Raw genomic sequence first — 14,219 nt, 5'->3', positions numbered from 1 at the left:
ATAGTGAGATAAAAAATCAAAAATACGACATGCTAAGTCATAATTATAAGATAAAATGTTGAAAATATGATTTTAAAAGCCATCATTATCAGCTAAAAATATGACATGCTAAGTAATTGTGAGATGAACAGTTGATATTTTTTGACATTTTGGATCTAAAGTAAAAATTATGACTTAAAAATCTAAATTATGATTAAAAGTCCTAATTATGAGATAAAAAGCAGAAATTAGATTTTAAAAAGTCTAAATTATGACCAAAACACACACTAAGACATTTAAGGGAAGAAATCATGCTTGTTATTATTTATTGATTTTTTGAGTTTTTTTTCATTCTTTGATTCACACTTATATAATATTAATACACACAATAATAATTGACATTATTGTTTTAATTTTGTGCAATATATTTTTTCACATTTTGAAATCAGTTTTTACAACATAAACTAATCAATCAAAAACTTACTTTAGCTTTTCATCTAAAACAAAATTAATTTCCTATCATCACTGTAAAGCTGCTTTGAAGCAATCTGTATTGTGAAAAGCGCTATAGAAATAAATGTGACTTTACTTGACTAGTCAGAGTGCACCTTTTGTTTTCAAATGATTTAGTACATTTTCAGTAAATATTGTGTAAAATAAAAGTTAATTTTCATTTGCAGGTCTAAATTGACTTTTTGTTAACATGTTAACATTTGGAACAAAATCAGTGGAATCCAGCAGAATTAATGTATGGTCAAATTTGTTCAAATGTGTTCAGTGGAGATGAAAGTTTGACCCTCATATTAGTAGCTGAAAGCATAAAAATTAGAAAGCGTATAATTCAGCTAGACAAAATATGTAATAAAGAGTGAAGGGGTGAGGGGATGTGTTGAATTTTGTGATTGATGGCATTCCAATTCTTTGGAATTCTCTGAAGGTGCAGATTCCATGCTATATAGACCCTTTAGGTGTTTTGTGGGTGGAGCCTATACCTGGTGGCAGAAAATGACAGTTCTGCAATAGCAGTCTATGGAAGCCATGGAATAAAATAATAAAAAAGGTCAAATTTATATCTTACAATTCTGATATGTAAAGTCAGAATTGTGAGATTTAAATTCGATATTCTGCCTTTTTCCCCTCAGAATTTTGAGTTTATATCCTGCAATACTGACTTTTTTTTCTCAAAAAAAGGCAGAATATCGAGTTTAAATCTCGGGTTCAAATCTAAATTTAAATTAATTTAATCTTACGGGTTTTCTGACAATTGCAAGTTAAAAAAGTCAGACATGAAAAAAGTCAGAATTGAGAGATAAAAATGTACCATGTTTAAATATTATTTAACTGTAGGGCTAATAGATTATACCCCCTATGAACTGCATATGTGAATATAAGATCTAATGTTTAAACCAAATTCATGCTTTAATAGTAGGGTAATCATCGCAGGTTTTGTCTATTCATTTAATGACTTGCAACCATAAACGACTGCGTTAAGCTTCAAATAGTGTCTTCGACGACGGTATTCTGTAAAAATTCTGATTCTGACATCCAAAGTCACAACAAGGCATTTTTTCGCTTATTCTGTGGATCTCGCCCGTTTTCTTCCACTTATTACCACTGTTTTTCTGCCACCACAACGTACGCGCAACTGCAGTGATGTAACCAGGGCCATAGCTTGGTTATTCGGGGCCCTAGTGCAGGTTGTTGCTGTGGGCCCCCTCGGTTAAAATCGCAGGGGCCGCCCTAAAGCTGGGGGCCCCTAGAATCGTCACCACCTTTTTACCTGCTAGCAACAGCCCTGGACGTAACTGTGACATCTGCTCCCAAATAGTCTATAGGTTTGGAACAATACAATATTCAAAAAAATATTGTTTTTAATGTTACTCACCCCTGGCAGCTCGCACACAGCAGCAGCAGGACAGAGAGCAGCAGGAAAGCTGTGAGTCCCGTGAGTGTGCCTACAAGTGCCAGCTCCCCTTTAGCCAGCACCGCCGCCCCCGCGACCTCTGACCCCATGGCCCCTGACCCCAACATAGCACTCAGAGCAGGAGCCATTATACATCACAATGATGAGTCGCCTTCATCGACCAAATGCACCTCACTGCAGAGGCTGGACACAAAAATGGATGGAAGAATGGGGGAGGAGAGAAGAATAAAAACGTTTGATGGTTTACCAAAAAGACCTTTGAACTTGATAGAATCAGCAGGCCAAATCAGATTAATAAGAACAATATGAAACCTTATTATAAATCTGAAACCTTTTTGTTCCAGACCCTGAGTCAGATTGTTTATATATTTAAGTGAAATAACTGTGAAATCCAGACCCTGAGTCAGATTGTTTATATATTTAAGTGAAATAACGGTGAAATAACTGGATAGATAATCTCAGATCCAAATGACGTCATGGAAGAAACTTGCAAACATCCCTCACTGAGGTAGAATTCTTTGTCTACATGAGCTTTGCGAATCAACAGCCACAAGGGGGCAGACTAGTGCAGATGCACAATCCTGTCATGCGGTACTGCAGTGAACTCGGCACCTTCAGAACAAATGGCTCTTGGACTTTTCACTCAGTAACCTAAACATGTAGGCTAGTTTTATTTGACGGCAGTCCAAAAAGCCAAGCCAGATTAAACAGAGCCCTGGTCCAGGATGATGTGTGATGGCGGGCCCCACCTCCACAAGCTGAATAGACAGATAACAATCAAATGGCTGGCATCCCAGTGGAGACTGAGGCCCGGGCAGCGCTTCTGATCTTTTGTGTGAGAGGAGATGGACAGCTCAGCTGCCTCTCCGAGGGGTGAGTCTTTCCTCTCCGCTTGCTCAAACTCTCCGATAAGAAACAGAAAAATGGAAAGCCACCCAAATACATGAAGAGCATAAAGTTGGCATTCATTCGGAACAGATGCAAAGTTTTCATGCTGTTTTCAAGTCTTTTGGCTTTAGGAAAAAAAAATGCAAATACAATCATCCCACTCTTAGTTAATGCGTGCCAGAAGAACTACAGTAGGCTTGTATGAGATGAAAAAGCCAATTGTGCAACTCGAGTAACTATGCAAATGTTAAGTAACCGATTCTAAAACTCATTTGTAAATAATGACTGTTAAAGTGTGCACATCTCCTATGCGTTAGTTTCAGTAGTGTAGGTTTAATTTGAATGAAATATGAACGTTATTTGATAAAAATGTTAACTATAACAATTAATATTTCAATAATTTAACAACACATGTCCATGTTCACGGTTCTCTGATGCTGGCTAATTTCCACATGACATGAAAGTAAACAAATAAAAAGTGTTTTTAATTTCGATTGTGTTTATTTAATACATTTTTAGCTTTTGATCTAAAGAAGTAATCAAATACGTGCAGTCTGGGCTTTCTGTATTTGTCTGTGTAAGATTAAAAACATACGGATATCGTAAGAAAACATTCGTAACGTATCTTTTTAAAATATAACTACCACAAAAAACATCACATATATAAAATACATTTGTAGGGAAAAACACATTTCCCCAAAAGCTGTAAAAAAACAACGAACACATTTTTAAAAACCAGCCTTGCACAGTTCTCAGTACCAAAAAACGAGTCCTACCTGAAGACTTGTTTGGCTCCGGTGATTGTTGCCTGCAGGGAAACAGAGAGATCAGGTGATTAGATTGAGGAAGGGAGCTCTGCACACACTGTAGTACCAGACAACACATTCTGCAGACCATCTTGACATGTGCAATCTTGAATTACCAGATACTAATAGTCAAACCTACAAACGACTGACCATAAATCACAATCAGTTACATAAAGCTTCATAATGAAAAAAACAAAGGACAAAGTGACTCTCCTATGCAATGATACATTCTGCATTCAGGGTCTGTGGAAGTCTATGGATCATTGGTTCCCAGTAGCAGAGCACTTATGAGTCTCACAGCATGAGCACATCTCAAACCTCGGCTAAAATGCATGCGAGCACCAGCATGTGACGTTCAGCAGTTCAAGCAAATCTGTACATCTGTCTGAAGAACATGCATCAAGAACCTGATCCTCACAACAAGCCCCAGAGTAACTATAGCAACCATGATCTGAAGATAGTTTGTGCAATGATTTGCTCTAATGAATGTATTTAATGCCATATCAGGGAGTTTAACATGCAGATGAAGATAGATTGAAAACAATAAAACTAGATTTTGTACACAGTACTAAGGGGTGTGTGGTTGTCTAAAGGGGGGAGGGTGAAATGCTGTTTTACACTGTTAAAGACTTGGATTCCCATGCTAAACATGGACAGTTTCAAAAAAAAAAGAAAAAGTTGGACGTTAGATGGAGTCGATTTCTGTGCCAAAAATACTCCTACCGGTTTCTCATAAGTTTCGGAAAGTTTTTTTTCCGAGTATGGGTCTATCTGACGTCAGCAAGGGCGGAATGTCCTTGTATAGGCCGTACGGGCTTTTCTCCCAGAAGGGCGCGCGCACGACTAGAGCGAGAGAGCAAACGCTCGCCCATTAACCCGCTCTGCTCGGCTTTAGGGAAGTCATCGGCTGCACGCTGCAGTCACAGGACTTCACGAAATCAACAATGTCACCAAAGATGTGTGATTTGGTTGTCAGGGCAAGACAACCCTGCACAGCTTCTCAAAGAACCCTGCGTTAAAGGGACAGTGCTGGAGTTTGTTTTTTCCGGAGCAGCAACGGAGTTGTGCAAGTGGTTTTGTTTGTTCCCTGAATTTCGGCGACAATGGTTTATGAACAAGGTACAGTTCAACTCTGCATTTGTAGCTTGTCTAATGCTGAAAGATGGAGCGGTCCCAGCGATTAAGGTTCACGGTCGTGACTCGTGTGTTGGAAGCAGGCGGTGAGTAAAACTGCTTCAAATGTCTTTGTGTTGTTAGCTATCGACTCGTTCATTCAAATGCGCTACTATTCCATTGTCTTTCTATGTAAAGACACACTAGTCTGATGTGTAAAGCCGTTCCGTTTGCTACTGCTAACATTGAATCGCATACAATAATCCATTAACCAAATGATGTCCTCATAAACCACGAGTAAACACACACAAATGTTGTAAAACTATGTAGCACAAATGTTGCAAATATATCGGTTACAGTACATACCACATAGAGACGTCCTGCTGTAGTCATTGTTACTGCTTCACCTGTTCAATTTCAGCCTCTAGATCTGATTCTGGATCATATTTGTGTGGCTAAATCTGATTGATCTCAATGGTTTATTTATGATAACGTTTTTTCCACGTTTAAGGATGTCATTTCACAGCTTTCAGACGTTCTCAACGCAATAGCTTCGCGTGCTCGTCATTCTTTAGCTCCGCCCACACGATATGCCCCCAGCCGCTCGTTTTTTTTTCAGAAAGACTCTGCACAGTGAATCTTTCTTTTATAAATATAATAAAACGAAAGACTTTTCGGAGATATGAAGGATGCAATACTACTTTATAGGTACTCAAGATTGACATGAGATTGAGAGTGTTTCACCCCCCCTTTAAAGTTTCTTTGCACTTGCTAAGGTGTTCTGAGCCGAGTCCTGAAAAGTGAAACCAAAACGTTTCGATCACCCCCAGGTGGCTGGATGCAGTTTAATTAATTAACCCCGCCCTCTCCATGTAATCTAATGGGACGTGAGACAAACTAAACAATCAAATTACACTTCAAATAAATTTTTTAAAAAGATGGTTTCTTGCCGTTTTAGGTCGTTTTTATCACGCTGATGTAAGTTCAAGTTTTTTAAAAGTTTAAAAGTTTTTCGATGCTATAAAAACGGGGGTGTGACGCCATGATTGACAGCTGTGATTGACAGCTTCTCTGAACGAAGTAGTCACTGAGGCACCAACAGACTTTTTTTCTGGATTTTTAGGAGAAGATTGGAGCTTTAATTTTTATTTCAACATTTCCATAACTGTTTCACACCAACATAATGAGATGTTCTGCAGTAAACTATAACCGATTCTTCAAGAGTGTGGGCAGGGCCTTGATAGCATGGCTCTACTTCGTGCTCACTACTCTGGCTCCAAGATGTTAGTGCCATATTGGGACATTGGCAGCTTTTCTACAATGGAAGAGAGTGAAGGTGTGTCGTCCATCTTTTTTATAGTCTGGTCCTGAGTGGTTTTTAACACGTTGGTATGTGGTTGCTAAAGGCTGGAATACACTACACGACATTTGCCCAGATTTTCCCCTGATTTACAGTCTGGACAAGTTGTCTGCGGATTTGAGTTGACAGATTTCACACAAAATCGCGTATTGTATGATGGTCGCAGTCTCCCATTGTTTAGCTTCAAAGTTTGATTCCATCCAGTCGGAGAACAGAGTCTAAAGGCAACAAAGCGTGAGTTTGTTCTGTTCGTAATGACTTGAAAATCTGGTAGAGTGATCCTCAGTCGTGTGTGATGCCCAGTTTTTCCTCTGTATCTATTTACAAAGTGTATGATTCCTAGTGTTTTCAAATCTATTCAAAGATGCTTACTAGCCCAAGTCCAAAGTACCCATCCCAAAGTCTACAATAGTATAAACTGATCATTTTCTTTTTTGGTCCAAACCAAAACAACCAAGAGAACCGAACTACAAGTGTGTGAACACACCCTTAAACCAGCTGAGACCAACAAGCCAGCATAGTATGAATAAGCTTTCCAATGATGTATGGTTTGTTAGGATAGGACAATATATGGCCGAGATACAACTATTTTAAAATCTGGAATCTGAGGGTCGAAATAAAAATATTGAGAAAATCACCTTTAAAGTTGTCCAAATTAAGTCCTTAGCAATGCATATGGCTACTAATAATACATTTTTGATATATGTAAGGTAGGAAATTTACAAAATATCTTCATGGAACATGATCTTTACTTAATATCCTAATGATTTTTTGCATTACAAGAAAAATCAATAATTTGGACCCATACAATGTATTGTTGCTATTGCCACAAGTATACCCTTGCGACTTATGACTGGTTTTGTGGTCCAGGCTCATATTTGTCTATGGGATTTTGGTACCCATTGTCCATCATCGATCATTCAAATAATAACCCTCTAAATAAAATACCTAAACCAAGCAACACTAATACACAACTATAGCTTATGAAATAAGGGGCCCATTCTCACTGAGTTCTTTGCATGGAATGTTAGGATTGTGTGTTTCATGCCATATAAAATAAGGTACTGGAAAAGCCATTTAATGGGGGAATGTGTTTGGAAAGGCTGCAGTCCCAGATCGAGGTGAGCAACTGTGGTCCTTGGCAACACACTTTGGGCAAGCCATTGGTCACTTCTTTGCCAGAATCACTAAGAACCTTCAAGATCCAGATCGCCAGATCATGTTTAAGAACTACCTCCATCTGGAGCCTTTGATATACCATCAAATAAGATCCCGTGTATCTGTGTCTATAAATCCACAGCATCTGGCTGCCAAGGGTCAGAATAGGACAAAAGTGTGGATACCATATTGTACCTACAGATGTCTGGCATATAGTTACTTTATAGTTACAGACAACCTTACAGCGAAGAACTTTCCTCCCCAGGGGTCACAGAGAGGGCGGGATTATGTGGAAAAGCACAGCTGGATTGCTGCTGAGAACGCATCCGGTAAAAGATTCTCATGCGAACGCCAGCGGCAGCTCTTGAATAAATAATTGCACTGGAGCAGGAGTAATGCAATAAGGAATTTTGTGGATGCTCTGTTATTATAAGTTTTTTTGCTGACAGAAGCTTTGATAATAACTCATCTCCAGCAGAGGAAGGGGCACGCTCTAAATAAAGAACATTGTAATACTGCGGCATTTGTAACCCCTAATGGAAGTCTGCATTCTGTGTAGCTTAAAATGATGAAATATTTGCAGCAGGAGGGGGTTAGAATAATACAGTTTCCATAGGTGTCAATCAAGAGGCTGTTAGCTTATAAAACACCAACGGTTTCACAGCTTCTCTCTGGCCATGTTAGAGTAGAATGACACATTCGACATATGTCGCATTCTGGCTCTCTGCTGGACACGGGGGTGCATGTCGTCTGCCGTTACATTGCACTCACTGTGACAGGAAGTTCAGTCTGCTTAATTTAAAGAAAGAGTTCCCCCAAAACCAAGAATTGTGTTCGTGTCATCATTACTCACGTTTATGTCGTTCCAGACCCATATGGCTTTCTTTGGAACACATAAGGGGATTTTTTTTAAATATTCTAAACTTTATTTCTAAACAATGAAGGTGAATGAGGTCAAAATGCTCCAAAATTTGCACTAGATTTCAAGTTTTCCATCTGAAGTCATGCGATAGCGTTATGTAAAGAACAGACCATTGTTCACTGAAAATCTTGACATTAGCTCTGGCTCATTAGTTCATGAAAACTTTTCAATGAATTGAGTGATCCTGTTCTAAATGATTCACACTTTTATTTAATACGAATGAATTGGAATTGACATTTTATTCAGCAAGGATGTATAAAATTGTTCAAAAGTGATATTTATGGTACAAATAAATGCTGTTCTTTTGAACTTTCTAGTCAATAAATGTAATTTAAAACATCATTTAAATGACATTTTAAAATATATATGAATTGTAATAATATTTCACAATATTGCTTTTGATCAAATAAATGCAGCCTTGATGAGCATAAAAAACATTTTATCCCTAAACCTAAACTCATTTTTTTGCAGTGATACCATTAAAGAACCATTTTTGGTTCCCCAAAGAACACTTCATTAAACAGTTCTTAAAAGAACCATTATTTTCTCAACATTCTTTGCATTTTAAAGGGATAGTTCACCCAAAAATGAAAATTTGATGTTTATCTGCTTACCCCCACGGCATCCAAGATACAAAATCTATGAGGGTAAAAAAAAAACATGCACAGACAAATGCAAATTAAACCCTGCGGCTCGTGACGACACATTGTTGTCTTAAGACACAAAACGATTGGTTTGGGCGAGAAACCGAACAGTATTTATATCATGTTTTACCTCTAATACACCACTATGTCCAACAGCCTTGAGCGCGCGGTCACTTCCGGCATAGTTGACATAGTGGTGTATTAGAGGTAAAACATGATATAAATACTGTTCGGTTTCTCGCACAAACCGATCGTTCAGTGGCATTGACATGCATTATTAGACTGACAGACTGCAACGGTTGGAGTTAAAAATCTTCATTTGTGTTCTACTGAAGAAACAAAGTCACATATATCTTGTATGCCCTGAGGGTAAGCAGATAAAAATCTAATTTTCATTTTGGGGTGAACTATCCCTTCAATAATCTAAAGAACCCTTTTCCACAATAAAAGAACCTTTTGTGCAATGGAAAGGTTTCATGAATGTTAAAAGTTCTTCGTGGAACCATCAATGCCAATAGAGAACCTTTATTTTTAAAGGGCATATTGCAGGTTAGAGCCCCCAGTGAGTCAATGTATAGAAAAATTATTTAGGAACAAGATTTATACTTATAAATACGCTACTAAGGCTTCTGGAGTCGTTTTTGTGAGAGAATTTTACTTCCGCATCTAAAAATGGCAAAAACGGAAGTGACGTAATGGGAAGGAGTGCGGTTGATTTTAACAATTGGAAAACAATTGATCGCAATGACAGTTTGGACGCTGGGGAAATTGTAAATGTTTATTCATTATTATATCACGGACCACAGCCATACAATTAGGGACAGGCCAAGATTAGACAGAACAACAATTAGAGGAGACAAATTGAGTTGTGTGAGGAGAACCAGCGAACGACTCCTTCTTGTGACGTAATATGACGTGATGTTGAAAAAAAAAAGACGCTTTTTTTTTACAATGAAACGGTCACTTTATCCACTAAATTTGTGCCCTCATGTCTTTTTAAAATATTTTAAATCCTGCATTAACTTTTCATTTATATATTCAATTTAACCTGCAATATGCCCTCTAAGAGTGTAGCTCTTTTTTAAACGCAACACTGCAGCTTATGTGCAACAACATTCTACAACATCCTCAGCTTCACAAAATGACCAATATGACAACAGTCAGGACACAGTTGTCCGCCCAACCCCCTCCTCATTACCAGACTGAGGCCAATTCATAGTGAGAGAAAGAGAGAACGCTGGCCATCTTGAGTCTGGATGCTACAAGGCCATGTGTCTGGGTGGAAACAGAGGGATGAGCAAAAGAGGACAGCTTGTTTAGAAGAATAAAACTGATCCTCACTGTATTCCCATATTCCTTCGAGACAAGGACGATGAAATAATACCCTTTACAGACAGCTAATGAACTGTGGAAGGTTTCATTAAGACCAGTCTTGGGGGCAGATGAACAGGAAGCAATTTCCTTGGGTCAATGGTTTGTCATCTGTGCCTTACAGCAACCGACTACCCAATCAGCGAGCTCGTAGTCGAGCGCGAGCCAGAGGGCCCTTCCAATTAAAATGGCCACATCAACTGACTTGGTGTCTCTATGGCAACCGCACTCATCCCATGGGTTAATCAGCTGGCATGGAAATCGATCCCCTGATGGCTTGCATATAAAGAGAACTTGCAACGGCATGTACTAATGCCCCCACTAATAACAATCTGCGAAGGTCAGACGGCCTAGAATCGCTGCATCACCGCAGAGAGACTATAAAACACAGAGGAAGCGGCTGTTTGTGGAACACTTCTACATATCACAGATAGGTTGAAAGCATGTGTTTGGATTGACATCCTTCTCTAAAATGTGACAGATGTTTAAAGAGGACGCGTTGCTCTCGAAAAGCCCATGAGTTATGAAACCACAGTCTCAGCTTCCCGTGCAGTGTGTTGAAGTGTGTATGCAACAGCTGTGCCTCTCTGTTCTCCCACAGACAGACAGAGTGATGTCCCATTAAGGGCCGTCTCTGGAGACACTGTCGTTTCCTACTGCACGTACCACGAGCCTGCCTTGACCTCCCTCGAACCAACACTCAGTAACCACACACAGAGATGCATCCACACAGGGTATGATGGGAATGGAATAATGATTTATTGAGTTTTATGCACTCATACACTCCCTGCTGAAATAAACATACTAAATGCTGGTTTGTTGGTCTTAGCTGGTTTAAGGATGTTTTCACACTTGTAGTTCGGTTCTCTTGGTTATTTTGGTTTGGACCAAAAAAAGAAAATGATACATTTAGGGTGTTGTTTACACTTGGCATGTTTGCTTTGCGATTGCTCTGTTAGTGCGCAGCAAACAAGTGCTTATAAAATGTGTCGAGGAGTCAAAACAGCGGCAGGAATCCCTCCGTACTGTGATGGGCAACATCGCGACTATGACAATAAAAAACAGGCATGCTTGAGCATTCTGTCCTGTCCTGTTTTTGGTTCGTTTACATGTCTTTGGTCCATGTTGCGTTCATATATCAGTCGGACCGCACCAGAGTTCGTTTGAAAGCAGACTGAGACCCATCTTTTCAGGGGTCTTGGTCCATTTGTTTGCTCAGACCAGAGTTCAGATGGTAGCATTCACACTTGAACCGCACTAACAGAGCAATCGCACCAGGGTTTGTTTTAATTGAACCAAACCTGCCGAGTGTGAAAACAGTCAACACCCTAAGATATAAACTAGTCTAACCAGCTGAAAAGGGGCCAAAACCCTTCTAAAACCAGCCAAAAGATCAGCTAGACCAAGCTGGGAGACGAGTTTAGGTGCTTTTACATGCTTTTGTTGTCACAAGACCTCATTATTCATTGATTCATGTTTAATTCAGCGAGTGATGTCCGGTTATCGTCTTGGGATTAAACCCCCCCCAAAAAAATACTACGTAAATAATATACTTTTATAAGAAAATATATGGTTACACTAGATTGTGTACAGTGTAATTATAAGTACTGATTAATATTATTTAACAGCATGTATTTGTATGGTTAGGGTTAGGATTAAGTGTGAACTTAATGCATGTTTTTTTACAATGAAATTAAAATGTACTATCATTTAAATTTATATTAAATGCATTTAGTTTAAAAAAACTTTATATGTGATTTAGTATGTTAGCAACACATCACAATAAGTACACTTCTTTAAAGCACGACAAGCGATTATTGAAACAATCATTTAAAGTGTATTTTAAGTAAATCTTTATTACAAAGTGTACGTTTAAAAGGGTATTTAAGTGTGTTAAGAAAGAGTCATGAAAGTGTACTCTCTTTAAGTAGACTTAAGTGGCCTTTTATTCTTTTTCTAATTCTTTATTCTAATTCTTTTTCACAAGGATACAATACAAATGAGGAACGATGTTGCAAATTTATCATAAGAGCCACATATTTACAGTAGAAAATATAAAGTGTAATCAGTAGTACACCTGAACACATACACTTGCATAACCTAGATTAACATTAACCTATGAATCTTTTTAAATAGAATTAATGCTACACTGTATAGCCTAACTATTAAACCAGGCATGACGTTTATTTTGTAATAAACAACTTAGACTCAGCGTTAATGTTCCACTATAAGTTGTGAACATTATTTAAACACAAAAACACCCTCAACCACAGCAAAAACAAGAATAAACCTTTTAAAAAAAACAGTGCAAATGACACAAGTGTCGGGAATTTGTGAGGGTGAGTGGGGGGTGCATTTGAAAGTTATCCCGTATTTGGGATTTGGTCTATTGGTACAGACCCCTTATTCGCTTTTCCCCCTTTTTCTCTCTAATTTAGCCTCTTTTTCCAGTATCCCCTGTTTTGACCAAATTAAACGAGCAAAGCCTTGGTTCACTTGGCTGTCGTTCCACATCAGCTTGTGTAAACCTATTCCACTCACTTTTCCGCTTTCTCTCTCACACTTTAGCAAACACAGGAGAAAAAAAGCAGGCTGTGCCAGCTCAAGTAAATGAATTTGACACTGCTTATTTAGAGGAGAGAGAGAAATCAGCTGAAAGTAAAGCACTCTGGGGCAAATTGTGCTATTTTTGCACAAATTGTCAGTACAAATTGAGTTCAGTACGGATTTTGTAGGCATGTTTGCACGTTAACTGATTTGCAAATTCCTTTAGTGAACTGGACACTAAAGCATGAGCAAATAAATGACACTATCAGTGGGCGCAATTCATTCGTATTGAATTCCCTCTCTCTGTATTCAGCACAAACAAAGAGAAATTTCCCTTCTCAAATTTTCCCAGCCATTGTGGCGGAGATAATGCTCAGGTGCTAATCAAGCAGAGCAAGAAAATGATCACTGCGCTGCAGATAGATGCAGAGATTTGGCAGAGCGACTGCATCATTTTAAAATGCTAAACACATTCAGCGCTGACAGATGAACAGTGACATGTTGCCAGAGTTACAGGGAGCGTCACAGATTATTCTTGACCTTTATCTCATTCCTTAACACATTTAGACCAGAACTGAACCACTGAACTGTGTTGACAACGGGCGGCCAAACAATGCTTGCACTCTGCAAAAAGAGGCACATCCTACTGTAAATGTGTGTGTGTGTGTGACTGACAGAACTCAGTCAAGTGTATTTCCCCACACTTGTAGCAAAATTTTAAGAGTTTTCAAATAAACATGCCTGCAAAATGTCTGCCAAACTACCACTTTATCAAAACAAGATATTACACAAAAGTAATTTAATACTTTTAGTTTTATAGAAGTAACAGTAATTCTGTCATGAAAACTCTTGAACAGATTGGCATGGTAATGGATATGGCAATGCTAGGTCTTGGCGGAATAGATCTGCTATGCTATGCGAGTACAGAGACTTGCTACTGCCAATACATTCATTGCTGTGAGCATATAAGACATGTTGCTGTTGCTGCACCACCTGTAACATACATGCAATAACCCCCATAGCAGATCGATACAGGTGGAGCTGGGGAAGGAGGAGGGTTTCTGAAATCAAGCGTAGCATTAGTTCTGGCAGGTCACGTTAGTCAAGCTCGCATCAGCTGACTGTCAGCTAATATACGTCTACCTATAGGAATATGATGTCTATCACAGCATACATACGGTATATAAGCTCCTTCAGTATTATCAGCAGCTATCGCATTTCTCCGGAGCTAATGACCCTCTCCATCCTGGCATTCTGATTCCCCGTTAATAAAACTAAATTCCCGAAGTACGTTGTTCATTAAATATTGACATTAAAGGAACACTTCACTTTTTTTGAAAATAGGCTCATTTTCCAACTCCCCTAGAGTTAAAGAGCACCTATCATGGCATTTAAAATGTTCCAAATATTGTTTTAGAAGTCCCCAACAACAGTTTTGCATGCATGCAATGACAAAAAAGACTTTAGTTTTCTTATAATATGCATTTATTTTTACCTGTTTTGACAG

The 14,219-nt window shown here is 38.6% G+C and overlaps 1 protein-coding gene across 2 annotated transcripts in view; it reads right to left on the bottom strand.

Moving 5' to 3' along the window:
- Positions 1-14,219, bottom strand: part of pag1 (phosphoprotein membrane anchor with glycosphingolipid microdomains 1) — a 69,637-nt gene that overhangs the window by 17,915 nt on the left and 37,503 nt on the right. The window contains exons 2-4 of one of the 2 annotated variants that reach the window (XM_079830031.1): positions 3,568-3,599; positions 2,653-2,804; positions 1,865-2,086 (exon numbers count right to left, since the gene is read on the bottom strand). In XM_079830031.1, coding sequence (XP_079686157.1) covers positions 1,865-2,031 — 167 coding nt within the window. In that variant the 5' untranslated portion in view covers positions 2,032-2,086; positions 2,653-2,804; positions 3,568-3,599. The remainder of the gene's footprint in view (positions 1-1,864; positions 2,087-2,652; positions 2,805-3,567; positions 3,600-14,219) is intronic. The other variant, XM_079830030.1, reaches the window with a different exon arrangement.

Source organism: Gobio gobio (genome assembly GCF_949357685.1).
Source record: "Gobio gobio genome assembly, chromosome: 11".
Taxonomy (NCBI): Eukaryota; Metazoa; Chordata; class Actinopteri; order Cypriniformes; family Gobionidae; genus Gobio; species Gobio gobio.
Note: the sequence above shows the minus strand (reverse complement) of the source record. Positions and strands in the feature narration are given on the sequence as shown.